General features: G+C 43.3%; 2 protein-coding genes across 2 annotated transcripts; one reads left to right on the top strand and one right to left on the bottom strand.

Annotated features, from left to right (window-relative positions):
- Positions 1-574: 574 nt before the first annotated feature.
- LOC123186929 (peptidyl-prolyl cis-trans isomerase Pin1) lies at positions 575-2437 on the top strand. The gene is made up of 2 exons (XM_044598662.1): positions 575-941; positions 2034-2437. Exons 1-2 carry the CDS (start codon positions 701-703, stop codon positions 2156-2158), a joined length of 366 nt encoding a protein of 121 aa, XP_044454597.1. The 5' UTR covers positions 575-700; the 3' UTR covers positions 2159-2437.
- Positions 2438-3330: 893 nt separating this feature from the next.
- Positions 3331-8729, bottom strand: LOC123186928 (tRNA-dihydrouridine(47) synthase [NAD(P)(+)]-like). The gene is made up of 10 exons (XM_044598661.1): positions 8430-8729; positions 7406-7522; positions 7106-7324; positions 6296-6551; positions 5937-6196; positions 5489-5761; positions 5131-5412; positions 4128-4248; positions 3807-3976; positions 3331-3708 (listed from the first exon to the last, which is right to left on the bottom strand). The coding sequence occupies exons 1-10, from the start codon at positions 8652-8654 to the stop codon at positions 3610-3612; spliced, it is 2022 nt and encodes a 673-aa protein (XP_044454596.1). The 5' UTR covers positions 8655-8729; the 3' UTR covers positions 3331-3609.
- Between the last annotated feature and the right edge of the window lie 6740 nt (positions 8730-15469).

Genomic DNA, 15469 nt, shown 5'->3' with positions numbered 1-15469 from the left:
AGGGAAGGACGATGGCGCGGGCACGCCTTCGACTCGTTTCAATGCTTGTAGTTGTCGCTAGGTGGTCTACGAACATACATGTAATTTCTATTGTTTGGTGTTTTTTTATACTGCCATGATGTTTGATGAATACTCCCTCTATCTTAAAATATAAGAGCATTTTTTGATACTAGTGTAGTGTGAAAAACGTTGTTTCGTTTCAAGACGGAGGGGGTAGACCGTAAGTTTTTTTCTAAAAAAAAATCAAGCAATGTACGACGTCGTGGAATCGTGATGTTAAGGTGAGCCTATTCTCTGTTTACACAGTCTAAAGGCGCACTTTCGTAATACGCCTCGTGCTCTGCTTTCGCTATTAGGTTCAGTTCTTTTGCCATAATCTGGGGATTTTCCCAGAATTCGACCCCTATTCAGCTTCTTCCAGAATCTTTGGGCCTTGTTTGTTTTACAATCCTATCTAATTAGGGTCTAATTAGATAGAATTGTAAAACAAACGAGGCTCAAAGATTTTAGGAAAAGCTGAGTAAGGTCTCGAAGAATTTCCAGATTCTGGCAAAAGAACTGGCCTAGGTTCCGCCCACATAAACCAATCAGAGGAACTCGGAAAAAGATCTCCGCTGTGCCTGTCTGCCTGCGCCGGACGGAGCCACCCCGCCCCACCCACCGAAGCGACCGGACCGGCGAGCGGCGGAGGAAGGGAGAGATGGCGGCGACGGGGGAGGAGACGGTGCGGGCGTCGCACATCCTGATCAAGCACGAGGGGTCCCGGCGCAAGGCGTCCTGGAAGGACCCCGAGGGCCGGGTCATCTCCGCCACCACGCGCGCCGACGCCGCCGCGCGCCTCTGCGACCTCCGCGCCCAGATCCTCGCCGGCCGCGGCTCCTTCGCCGACCTCGCCGCGCAGCACTCCGACTGCTCCTCCGCCCGCCGCGGCGGCGACCTAGGTACGTGCGTGCGCACGACGCGATGCGCCGCCTCCCCCGCCCCCCGCCCCGCTCCGGCTAGATTTGGATGCGTGGCCGTTACTACGATTTAGGGTTGCTCCGAGCTGTCGATCCGGCGATTCGGTGCTCGGTTATTTCCTAACATGGGCAGGGGTCAGGAATGTACTACAGTATTTAGGGATGTACTATCAGCATGATTCATGAATCAATAGGACTGCTTTTTATGGGGTTAACATTAGATCCCAGGAGGCCGAATTCTGAGTAGGAATCTGATTTTTATGCGGAGATAGGTGGATCGATCGGCTAGCGTGCTTTCATGGCATCCCTTCCTGGATCCACCAACTAATCATGTGTGTCATACTGCGTAGGGAAGTGATGCTATTTCGTAGTAGGAAGCAGTGATTGCTTGGTCTAAGTTAAGAGGATCATGGATAGGCTTCACTTGAAAGTGCATAAACATTTTTTTAAGATTGTACTAACTTGTCTTTAAAACAAGAATACTAAATATTCAATTGGTTGTCCTAGCACGTGCTTTTCGTTGGATCTGTGAGAAATAAGTTGGCCAGAATTGTTTCGTGGTATTAGTTGTGATCTCTTACATTTGCTTGTACATACCTATTTATTTCAATTCCTTCCTTTGCTCGTTTTTGTTCCCATTCTGAATGACGAATGTGAGGTTAGGCTTTCAAGAAGAGAGCTTGGGTTTCCTTATGATATTTAAAGAAAACCTGAAGCTAAGATTGCCATGTTGCCTAGTTTGAAGGAAGAAGCGTGAAGCAGAAGTTGTTCTGTACTTGCAAGTTTGACAGCAGTTATCACAGAACCTTGCCTTGTTGTGTTGTTAGACTTTTGGATCAGTGCGCATCTCTTTCACGAAGTTTGTGCTCTTGCTGATTAGGGTGAAGAGTCGCCACCATGGTGCTGCAACCATGATGCTATTGATTGTTACATTTTATCCGCTCAATTAATAATCCAATCTCTGTGGAAACACATCAATGATGTTCATTCATGGAATTCTTGCTGATTGCACCTCTTGACGTTCAACCACAACTGCGCCTTGGTAACCGTTATGTTGCTATGGATCCTTGATAGGCACCTTTGGGAGGAGGCAGATGCAGAAGCCCTTCGAGGACGCCACGTACGCTCTCAAGGTGGGGGAGATCAGCGACATCATCGACACCGAGAGCGGGGTTCACATCATCCTGCGTACCGCATAAGGAGAATGAAGCCCACGCCGTCACCATCACAACAACCTGATGTTATTTAGCCCTTTTCCTTCTTCCAGGGCCTGCGGCTCTTCTCATTCCGGCAGCCTGAAACTTGAATGAAGAAAATGTCTTGTATCGTCTAACCGTTTTGCTACGGCCATTTGAGCTGGTTGATACATACTTACATCACAGGTCAATGTTTGAGCTTATGATGTCTTGATCAGGAGATGTTTTCTGTTCGTCATTCCATTTGTGATAAATCATTTCAAATGAATGTTGTATGCACCATGAAATCTCTCCTACTTATAGTAAGGTTTTGTTCTTCATTCGGCCAATCTTACATGCCCCCCTCTCCCTCCCTTTCTCCGTATTGATTTTTTTTCCCTTTCATTTATGATTTTTTACACCATTTTTTTCCTGAAAACTGCATCCATTGTACCTCATATTGACTTCCCAAATAAAATTATGTTTTCTTTGGTAAACCAAGTAAACGCTTATCAAATAAGGGTATAGTATACAATCATTTTTAACACAATCACACTGTATGGGTAGGTACAAGGGTTTACTAGTAATTATTATTTTTACACAATCACACTATATGTGCAGGTAAATCATCAAAAATACAAAGGAACATGGTTCCATGTGCACCCACATGAATAGATATTTGAAAAAAATACAAGGGAAAAACCTGCAGTATATGTGAAGTATTGATGCCTGTGGTATTCTTAGTGAAGAAAATACAATTGAGACCATACTATTCATCAAACAATGTTTTTTTAATATAACTTTGATTTTGACATTTTTATCCAGAATAGCACGGCTGTGATTTCTTTGTGAAACTTCATACGTGAGTATATTGGTTGACTATGTATGTTACAAAAAAATATTCAGATTCTTTTGATTTTTCTAGTATTTTTTTGAATTTATTATTCATAAGGGATGTGCATGGAACCATGTTCACCAAATCCACGTCCAGTAAATCATGGGCTAACTCACCAAAAATATGTATGCCCCTTTGCGACGCACGCGCAACTAGTAACGGGTCATCTTCAGATATGAAAGTAATTTGGGAATACATTCCTCGTAATTTTGCACGAAACCATCCAAATCGTCACAGGTCTGTGTTGACCGTTTGAGAGAGAGAGGGGCCATATTCTCACTGATGAGAGAATTAAACCATATAACTGAGCAACCAATAACTTAAATTAATATGCTTGGTTGTACACAGAACTGTTATGGCTTGCAATTAGCAGGATCCTGCATTCTTCAAATAAAAAGCAACCATCATTCAGAAGAAGAAGAAAAATATGCAACAGCATCATGATGTTGCTCCACACTACTGAATAACCATTATGAGGCAGGCAACATGGAGCCCTGGCTGAGTTTCAAACTAACTGAGAAGAGACGTGATCTTATTCAGCATCATATAAACTGCCGAATAACCATCACGCGGCAGTCTTTTAGCCGTTCTCAGCGCGGTCGTACGAGTTAGACTTGTGCTTGGGCGCGAAGGTGAACCCTTCCGGGACTTTGCCGAGCAGCAGCTCCGAGATCCTCACCTGCGTATTGCATAGAGGAGGTACATCAGCTTCCCAATCATGTCACAAGTACGTTCATCAGACAACCGGATGGAGAAAGAGGAGGGCAGCTGGCTTACCCAGTCGGCTGCTGAGTCGGAGGCCATCAGGGTCTCGAGGTCGTCGCGGCCGCAGTAGCTTGGAGGCCTCCAATTCAGCTGCTGCGGGACGACGTCCAGCAGCCCGACCGGGATGTACCGGCACGTGTAGCTCAGCCATTCTAGCAGGAAATGGCGTGTTGTCTCCACACCTGGAAACACATTGAACTATAAGTTGAAACGTAGATAATTATTTGCAAGACAATTTGTAAGTTTAAACGATGGGCCGATACAACTCCCTGTGAAAATATGGCAAAGAAAATCTCATAATTCCTACGTACTCTCAGAGAAGGGTGGACTCACCTTTGGTGTCAGAGCCCCAGTGTTCGAGACCGAAACGAGTAAAATCTTTCAGAATATTTAATCTCTCGCCAGATGTGATATCCCAGTCCCTTTGTTCTTTTATCTCAGTAAATATCCAAGGCTGCCAAGCATCAAAACGGCATGCATGAGCACCAACACGATTTAATACAATAACCCATAAAGTGCAGGCCCATATAGACATTTTCTGCCGACTATGTGCTACATTATGTTTGAAAAATCGACGCATAGGTTGTTTCAATGGTGATCAGGCACTATTATTAGACTGATCATTCAAACATCTCATCTAGTACAGATATGCAGAGAGGTTATTAATTAAGCTAGTAAAATCATTACAAAAAATGTTAGGACCTGAGAGCATTCAAGTAATACCGAGTTTGCATGTATCCTCCTAAATTAGTACCGATTACATGCTACAGTTTACCTTGCCTACCAGGTATCAATTCAATGTGAAGTATGCATTATAAAGACCGTCCACTAACTACGTAAACAATATGGATGCAGTCATCAACCATTTGGCAGCTACGAATAATTGGCATCTGAATTTTTTATATTTAAGATTAAGAAGAGGGATAGGCGAGACATTCATAGAAGAGGAACAAATGTGAAAATAACAGTTTATATGCTGCAGTTGAGGCAAAGCAGAAGACATGCAAATAGTTATTTCAATTCTAGAATGGTTATAAGTACAAGGAGTACCATTCACACAAAATACAAAGACACATGGAGAGCATTAAACAGTGTCACAAATATCCAATGTTTTGCAACGATGAATAGCACTTATTCTTATGGCAGACGAAAATTGAAAGTTTGGTCGAAAAAATTTCATGACTAAACACTGGAGCATAATTCACTGATATAGAACTGCACAATTCCAAGCTAAAATGTGGTTCACTATCATGCTATCCCAAAATACTCGGAACCATTTGTTTTTTTCTCATAATATATAACAACTTAAATCATGTAAACTGCTGTGCATACTAACCTTGACAAGCGCACCTCGAGCAATCATGCAAGTGGAAATTTTGGAGCTGCCAGAAACATGCCTGTTCCAGTCGGTAAAGGAGAATATATCACCATTTCCAATGACATGCAAGTCATCAGGGGCCTTCTGTGCACACTGGTTAATATAGTCCCAATCGGCATTTTTGCTGTAGCGTTGTTGCCGCGATCGACCATGTATTGTTATGGCTGAAGCACCCCAGTCATAAATGTCTGAAACTAAAGAATCAGCACGGTTCCTGCCTTCAAAGAAAGCTGTTCTTACCTAGAATCAAGAAACAAAGAAAAGGTGAGCACAAGAATTCTGCTACTCTATTTTAATATGTGTGTTGTTGAATTACCTTAACAGTTAGAGGTCTTTTAGTAACGGCAGATGATGCTTGAACAATACTCTTAATCCTCATAGGTTTGTTAAGCAACGAGGACCCAGCACCCTTATTGACAACTAAATCGATTGGGCAGCCCATATTTATGTCAACGAAGTCAAACGAACACTCGTTATCCACAAGTTCAATTGTCCGTGCCACTGTATCTGGAAAAGCTCCACAGATTTGCACCCCAAACAAATCCTCTGATGAATGTCTTCGCAGCAAAGCCCACTCTGAAGCTTGCCCCTACATGAAACATATCCATATGAAATGACATCACAAGGAATAAACAGATGATAATTCATTAACCTTGGCACCATTTGTAATGGATGTAAGAAATTAACTCCACTCAAAAGACACGAAAATGGCATATGTCACATATGACGATGGAACAGACCAGGAAGGTACTTTGTTTTCTAACCTGCATAAGATTTGTGCACATAGCCATTTCTCCACAAGTAATGTCAGCTCCCAATGTTTTGCACAGCCTCCGGAAAGGAAGATTTCCCACAGTGGTCAAGGGAGCAAGGTACAGCTTCTCCCGAAAATCTATTATCTTCCTTTCACGTAAATGAGGTGTTGCGACTAGGTCAACTCTGCAAGAGCTTGGGATATTTGAGGGCACTTCCAATCCATTAACTAAATTAGGATCTTCAGGCTCCAGCTTAGTGTCATGAGTACCTAACCCATAATGTTAGTGAAAAGGTTAATAAATGAAACCATACTATGAGCAACAGGAGCACTTAAAAGAATGGCTCTTAAATCCAGAAACAAAATTACCAGCTCCTTCTTTGTTAATTTCAACAACTTCAATCTTTGACTTCTTTGCTGCCCTTGCAACAGAGTCACCATCCAAAGGTTCTCCCCCCAATTTATCCATTTCTTCGCACAAACTGGAATCATGTTCCACATTCACAGCAGTATTGCAAGAAGATTCAGTTTTTTCCTCACCATTCAGTTCACACGATACATCTGGATTATCATGATCAGCGCTCCGATCTTCAGCTAATGCACTTGCTTTAATCTTGATGACTTCCTGCATTATGAAACACACCGATTGAGACTAAATGAAAGTATTATCATGTGACAGAACTTCACAGAATAGATCCTAAAACAACAGATTCTGCACCAACCACTATGTTGCATCAGAAACTTCATAACAATAACTTATAATCAAAATAAAAAGTGGTATATGACATAATAAATTTCAATAGCCATGTGTTGACAAGCATTTTGAGGATCTTATACCCATATCAGTATCAGGCACATAGTAACTGCCAGTGCTAAGAACATACATCTCTTCTATGTATTTAAGAAGTATGAGAGGACCACTATGATCTACATTTGGAGATGCAGTAAAATCACTAGGCAGAGAAATTCCAATATTGCTAAAATTAGGGCTACGACTACTATATGTATTAGCCATTGTCACCTAGCAGGTGATAACCGATAACCATTAAATATAAATATTTTAACCCGTAAAATGCAATGTGCTCCAATAAACATAAATCGTGCACTCTGTGTCCATGATAACAAGTGTAAAAGCCAGACCTGATAGACAATAGAATTCAAGAAATTTAAATTATGTACCTTAAGACCAAGATGTTTGATCTGCTCACTGGCCCTGGGAAATTTATATTTGGTTTTCCATAAGAGCTTTTGAACATCTTTACTCAAAGTGTTTATCTCATGACTTTCAGAAGGTGCATGGTTATCTTTGTGTGTACCAGAAAATCTGCAAGTTAGTCCATACGGACATGGCTGCCCCAGAACAGTGAATGGACATGTTCCTTCAAGGTCAGCTGGTTTCTGCGAAAGTAACAAAGAGATCAGTTATGAGTTATAGGTTCAGGGAGAAGACCAAATCAAGAGTGGCCAATAAAACAATACCTGAGCCAAATAAGCATCTATGTCATGGGTGAAACGGCAAGAAGCACCAAATTTGCAAGCGTCCACATTTCCACTTTTGGCAACTGCCACACAAAGACGTAATACCGACTCCTGTTCCTGCATAAGTTGCACCCAAATTAAGATGACGACCAACAGTTTGTAGTATATGTTGCCTGCATAACAAATACACAAAAGTCTGCCATGTTCATGGGGCACTACGAAGCAAGCAGATATTTATGATCAGAGCGCATAGGGGAAGATGGTAATACTCCTGTAGATAATAAGTGATGGGAGATGCAGGCATGCAACAGGGGTAGTTCAGAGGTGGTTTTGCAACGAAGATGGTAGATAATAATTCATATATCCCATTAGTAAAGTAGCCCCGAATTGTCATTGAAAATCAAAGCAGGCCAGTTTACATCATTACTACAACCAAGCATTAGATGGAACATAATGAGTGTAAAGTTGCTTTGAACTTAGGTACCAAAAATTGTTGACAGACACCAAAAAGACATTTTGGCCACACAGGAATAAAAAAAGTAACAATTACTCAAGTACATATTATATGTATCCATAAACGTGTACTTGCATCAGAGAGAAATCAGTAGCCACAGGCCTGCTTCTTTCGTATACTATAATCAATGAAACAGAGCATGCATTCATAAAGGCCAGTGAAATTTTTTAATCCACACATTTGTATTCATTCAGTGTGCGATTCTTGCTCACAACTTATGTACTTACTAGCCATTAGTGTCCAGGAAAAACAAATCTTGTCAAGGAAGGCTCACGACCAACTATTTAGCCTGAATTCATCAACACATGTTGTCCAGTTCACACTTTGCGCAGGCACATATCATCATTTTTTCATGAAACGGATACGCCACGACCGAAACGCCGTCCGACTACAAGGCAACTACGCACAGGCATTACCACAAGCACCTGGCACGCGCTGCTTCACAACACTACGGACTACGCTGTCTGTGGGGCATTGCCGCGAGCACCTTGAGTGCACCACAGTCGTTACCTGCTTGCGGTCGCGCCTGAACTGGCGCTTGGACTTCTTCTCGAGGGGGACGGCGCCGCTGGCCCTGCCGCCGTCCTCGCTGGGGGCGTCGCGGACGGGGGCCGGGCGGAGGAAGGCGGGCTTGACGGGGGCGACGCCGCGGGCCACCAGCTCCTCCGGCGTGGGGGGCGGAGGGGGAGACGGGTCCGCGGCGACGGGGCAGGGCTCCGGCCGGTCGTCGGCCATGGCAGCTGCGTGGCGGCGGCGGCGGCGGCGAGGGGAGTGGAGCTACAGCCTGCGCGTGATACAGGAGGCTGCGCCGAGGGTTTTGTGCGGTGGGGGCTTTTTCGCAGTAAAACCCATTTTGGGATGGCAATTTACATAAAGCGAAGGGCCAATGCTGGATATAATTTTTAGTAGAAATTGTACATCTTTTGAATGGCAATAATATACACACACATAAGAACACCCGAAATACAAAGCATATCAATAAAAAAATACATCGAGATTTCAAGACCACCGAATGACCACTATTAACACCAGAATGAGCCGTCGACACATCTTTGTTGTCGCCCCCTGCCGAAGTCGGCTTGACCTTGTCCGTCCTGGAAGTCTTCGTGCACGCGCCTTTAAGGACCAGCGCCCTGGAGCCGCAGTCATCGTTGTTGAACCCTTGCATAGATATGAAGCACCAGATGCCAAATTTCACCACATGACGAGAAATCATAACCACACTGCCCCAAGGAGACTACATGAATCTAATCTGAAGCTTTGTCGATTAAGTTTAGACAGATGAACTCAAGGAGAATCGGAACCTGAAAGGCAAACTCAAATAAGAAGCACACCTGAGTGCCGCATTGGCGAGGACTAAAAAAACCTAATCTAAGCTATTAACTGGAGCGGATGCATCAGGATTCCAATCCCCACCACCGGTTGCCGAAGTGGCGGGCAGAAAGGAGGCGCAATGGGATCACGGGTGAACTCTGGAGGGAGAGTTTGCCAAGTGGAAAACGAGAGAAAGTCTGTATACAATAATATATTTTCTTAGTAGCTATTAACTTGAAACCAAATGTTACTCATGGACCTGATTAGTTATGTGAGTGAGGGTCAAGATATGTTCAACTTTTTTTTCAGGGAAAAACTTCCTATTTATTCATCAAATATCATGATAGTACCAAGAACATCAAAAGGAATAAAAGTTACAACCATATCCGTAGATCACTACACTCATCGGAGCGAGACGAAGGCACGTCGCTATCATTGCCGCTCCGTCACAGGAGCCGAGCAAGCCTTGTTGTGGTAAACAACCAGAAAGTCGTCGTGTTAAGGCCCCAAAGAGCCAGCACACCATTACATCGACCGTCTCCGATGAATATAAGCATATATCGGAAGGATCCAATCCGCAGACACATGAACACAGACAAATAAAGACTGAATCCATGTGGATTCACCAAAAGACAAACACCGACCGAATGCCGTGAGATCCCTCGGAGGCACACCTCCACACGCCCTCTGAAAATGTGTGACGCATCGCCAGGATGGAGGTTAGACGGGGAGAACCGTATTCTATCTTCAGGAAGGCATCGTCGCCTCGACTTCCTGAGCAGGACACAAACCTTAAGCAGACTCCAAAGAATACCTAAAAATGAAGCAAGTGTCCTCTCACCGGCAAGGGCCGGAATCCACCGCGTCTTCATGGCCCTAAGGCCACAGGAGACGAGGCAGATCGACGGCACCCCGGATGAGAAACGAGAAAATCCTAGACGCGTGGCAGTCGTTCCACTATTAGAAAAACGGATATAACTAATATGGACATTAATGGCGCACCATGTATGTGGTGCGCCACTGCTATATAGCAGTGGTGCACCAGATACAGGTAGGCCATTATTGACATATTACTAATGGTGTATCTGGTGTGTGGTGTGCCATTACTAATTTTGGAAAAAAAATTGTTAGCAATGGCGCACTAGGGGATAGTAATGTCACACCTGTACAAAGTGCATCATTACTATGTGTATGACTGAGTCAAACCTTGGTCAAACTTAGTAATGGCGCACCTATGCAAAGTGCAGTGCGCCATTACTATGTCAAACTTAGTAATGGCACACCTACACAAAGTGAGCCATTACTAACTTTGACCAAATGCACCCCCCTTGGGACCGCCTTTTCAGTTTTTTAAAAAATGAAAAAATGATGGAAATGTCAAAAAATAAAAGAAAATAAGTTTCCCACGTGATATGTGGTCTAGTTGTTGGAAAAATTTACAAATATGAATTTCGACTTTATTTGCAAAATCTCTCTGAAATTTAGTATAATGGGCATAACTTTTGCATACGAACTCGGATTAAAAAGTATTTTATATGAAAAATCATCTACTCGAAAAGTTACATCCGAATTAAACTCGTGAACATTTTTCAAATTCATGAACACTTTGACAAATTTTCACACATTTTCGAAACCAAGAACATTTTTTGAATTCATGAAAATTTTATACTATTTGCAAATATATTTTTTAACAATTTTCTTGAATCGGCAACCATTTATAAAATGGACAAAGATTGTTTTGGAAATTGGTGAAACAACTTTTGAAATTCAGGAACATTTTTTTGATTTAACGAATATTTTTTGAAATGCGTGATCATTTTTTGAATCAGCGAACATTTCATGAATGAATAAACTATCTAAGTCACAATAAGTTTTTGAATTTTTAGGATATTTTTTCATTCATGATTTTTTTAATTGGCATTTTTTTCAGTTTCATTAATATTTTTAATACATGAACTTTTTATATTAATCATGAACATGGTTTGATTTCCAGAACATTTGCTTCCAAAATTTTGAATATTTTTCGAATAAGCAAACATTTTTTTCATAAAATCGCGAGCATTTTTTGAATCCACAAACATTTATTTCAAAATTCTCATTTTTAAATTGTTTGAAACTTTTTTGAAATCTCAAATTATGTAAAGTAGAAAAAAACGAAAAGGAAAAGGAAAAGAAAAAAGAAAAATGAAATTTTTTAAAAGACCGTTTGGACATGGGCCCGCTTCATCTTCTCCCACGCTGAACCGCAAACGGACAAGGTATTTGTCTCTTAAGATTTTACGAAGTTATTGTAGGCGTCTCGTAGTCGACGAGAACATCTCCTCACACTGAACGTGTTTCGTCGAAAAATCCTGAAATAAATCTAAGATAAATACGAATATTAGTATTTGAACCCTGGTGAACTGAAGACGCCATTGTCCACCTAACCATCCAACCACATGTTGGTTCATCGTCCAAACATAATTCTTATTTGACGGAAAGCAAGCTTCCGTCAACGTCGCTAGCTACATTCTATTGCTTCTATTTGCTTGCTTCCGCCAAAGCACCGCGTGATTAGTTCTAGCTTTTTAAGCATGCTATTTGGGCATTTGGCGGAACCAATCTAGCTAGCTTTTACATGACGGCTTTTGGTTCATGATGGCTTTTGATGGAACCAGTATCATTTGAAGAAAAAAAATAGTGAAACAAAGTGATCAGCAGCCAAACGCCTAATCACCTTCCGCCAAACCTAAATAGTAGCAGCACCTGCCTTCCGTCATCTGGATGGAGAGAAGAGGGTACGTGGCGACTTTTGGTTCATTAAGTGAATGTCTGCACTTTCACAAAGCCTCCCACGTTTGTTTCGGATCTGCTGAAAATGTACATTCCGCTCGACGGACCGATGGAAGCCCGCGTTGAATGACAAACTGTGTCCAGACAGCGCAGTCCGGACGGATGCGAGGGGTTTGAAGGTCCGCCTTGAAGATTGCCTTACCCCGTGGCCACACGCGTATCAACGTCAAGCCTCGTCAATGTCCATCCCATGGTAAAAAGTTATTTTTGGTCTGCCACTGCCAGCCCAAGCTTGCCGGAAGTGCCACGTTTCATGTTCAATGTTGAGCGTCTGATATGTTTAGCACGTAATAATATCACACCTGTCGACCCCAACCACATAATTGGCGCATATTAACATATATCAGTAATTGATATCATGCCTGATCACGACGTGCATTGCAAAATTAGCGCCTGTAGCAATTAATTGATTCTAAAAATAGCAGGTATCCCGGGTTATAAATATGAGCAGGTTAGTACGCACCCATGCAGTAAAAATATATCAAAAAATTCAAACTTGAACACCAGACTACCAAGTTGCCTACAAGAACACCGCGCACACTCGAAGAGATTGTTATCCTACAAGAACAATATGGCCAGTGCCAGCAGTTTAGTTGCCTTTCTTCTTCTTTCATGCATGATACACTAGTAGAAAAAGAGGCTTCCGTCCAGCCCCATTAGTCGCGAAACTGTAGGAACCGCGACTAATGAAGTCTTTAGTCGCGGTTCGGCAGACGAACCGCGACCAAAGGCTTGGGCCAGGGCGCTCGGTGGCCAGCTGGTGCACGTGAGGGGCTTTAGTCGCGATTCGGCAGGCCAACCGCGACTAAAGGTGCCCAAAGGCCTTTAGTCGCGGTTGGCCTGGCCAACCGCGACTAAAGCTCCTCCCCTATATATACCAGTTCAGCGCACTCACTTAGCCATTTGGTGCCACTTCTCTTCACAAGGGGGTGTAGGTTTGCTTTTGGTTCCTCTTATGCACACAAGGTGTTTGATGAAATGCCCAACAGCGTGAAATAAACATGATATGAAGTGTTGGAGCCACACTTGAGGTTCCTCCTCGATCGCGGTTAGCAACTTGAACCTTTCATGCATGTGTGTCATTGATAAAATATGCATGTGTGTTGTTCATTGTTTAATTTCTATTGTTTATAGCTAGTTACTTTAACAAATGCATGATGGTTAATTATATATTTTATATTATAATAATGCAGATGAATCGGCAATGGATGTACGGTAACCGACTCTCCCGCGAGTTCACTACGGGTTTGAAAGATTTCCTCGTAGTGGCTAATGCGAACAAGCAGAAGGGTTTTGTTATCTGTCCATGTGTTGACTGTAAGAATCAGAAGGGTTACTCTTCCTCAAGAGAAGTTCACCTGCACCTGCTTCGGCACGGTTTCATGCCAAGCTATAATTGTTGGACCAAGCATGGAGAAAGAGGGGTTATAATGGAAGAAGATGAAGAAGGGGATGATTTCATCGATGAAAGCTATCTTGCTCATTTCGGTTATACTTTCATGGAGGATGCTGAAGGTGAAGGGGAAGGTGAAGGGGAAGGTGAAGGGGAAGGTGAAGGGGAAGGTGAAGGTGAAGGTGAAGAAGAGGCACGTGATGAGACCGTTGATGATCTTGGTCAGACCATTGCTGATGCACGGAGACGCTGCGAAACTGAAAAGGAGAGGGAGAATTTGGATCGCATGTTAGAGGATCACAGAAAGTCGTTGTACCCTGGATGCGATGATGGTCTGAAAAAGCTGGGCTGCACACTGGATTTGCTGAAATGGAAGGCACAGGCAGGTGTAGCTGACTCGGCATTTGAAAACTTGCTGAAAATGTTGAAGAATATGTTTCCAAAGAATAACGAGTTGCCCGCCAGTACGTGCGAAGCAAAGAAGGTTGTCTGCCCTCTAGGTTTAGAGGTTCTGAAGATACATGCATGCATCAACGACTGCATCCTCTACCGCGGTGAATACGAGAATTTGAATGAATGCCCGGTATGCACTGCATTGCGTTATAAGATCAGAGGCGATGACCCTGGTGACGATGTTGAGGGCGGGAAACCCAGGAAGAGGGTTCCCGCCAAGGTGATGTGGTATGCTCCTATAATACCACGGTTGAAACGTCTGTTCAGGAACAAAGAGCATGCCAAGTTGTTGCGATGGCACAAAGAGGACCGTAAGTCGGACGGGGAGTTGAGACACACCACAGATGGAACGCAATGGAGAAAGATCGACAGAGAGTTCAAAGATTTTGCAGCTGACGCAAGGAACATAAGATTTGGTCTAAGTACAGATGGCATGAATCCTTTTGGCGAGCAGAGCTCCAGCCATAGCACCTGGCCCGTGACTCTATGCATCTACAACCTTCCTCCTTGGTTGTGCATGAAGCGGAAGTTCATTATGATGCCAGTGCTCATCCAAGGTCCGAAGCAACCCGGCAACGACATCGATGTGTACCTAAGGCCATTAGTTGATGAACTTTTACAGCTGTGGGGCAGACCTGGTGTCCGTGTGTGGGATGAGCACAAAAAAGAGGAATTTAACCTACGAGCGTTGCTTTTCGTAACCATCAACGATTGGCCTGCTCTTAGTAACCTTTCGGGACTGTCAAATAAGGGATACAATGCATGCACGCATTGCTTACATGAGACTGAAAGTGTACATTTGCCAAATTGTAAGAAGAACGTGTACCTTGGGCATCGTCGATTTCTTCCGAAAATTCATCCAGTAAGAAAGAAAGGCAAGCATTACAACGGCAAGGCAGATCACCGGCCGAAGCCTGCGGAACACACTGGTGCTGAGGTATTTGATATGGTCAAGGATTTGAAAGTCATCTTTGGAAAGGGTCCTGGCGGACAATCAGTTCCGAAGGGAGCTGACGGGCACGCAGCCATGTGGAAGAAGAAATCTATATTCTGGGAGCTAGAATATTGGAAAGTCCTAGAAGTCCGCTCTGCAATCGACGTGATGCACGTTACGAAGAATATTTGCGTGAACCTCCTAAGCTTCTTGGGCGTGTATGGGAAGACAAATGATACAAAGGAAGCACGGCAGGACCAGCAACGTTTGAAAGACCCTGATGACCGGCATCCGGAATGGTTTCAAGGTCGTGCCAGCTACGCTCTGACCAAAGAAGAGAAGGTCATCTTTTTTGAATGCCTGAGCAGTATGAAGGTCCCGTCTGGATTCTCGTCCAATATAAAGGGAATAATAAACATGGCGGAGAAAAAGTTCCAAAACCTGAAGTCTCACGACTGCCACGTGATTATGACGCAATTGGTTCCGATTGCTTTGAGGGGGCTCCTGCCGGAAAATGTTCGAGTAGCCATTGTGAAGCTATGTGCATTCCTCAATGCAATCTCTCAGAAGGTAATCAATCCAGAAGATCTACCACGGTTACAGAACGATGTGATCCAATGTCTT

This window comes from Triticum aestivum, chromosome 2A, assembly GCF_018294505.1.
Source record: "Triticum aestivum cultivar Chinese Spring chromosome 2A, IWGSC CS RefSeq v2.1, whole genome shotgun sequence".
Lineage (NCBI taxonomy): Eukaryota > Viridiplantae > Streptophyta > Magnoliopsida > Poales > Poaceae > Triticum > Triticum aestivum.
The sequence above is the reverse complement of the archived record's forward strand: the minus strand, read 5'-3'. Positions and strand labels throughout refer to the sequence as shown.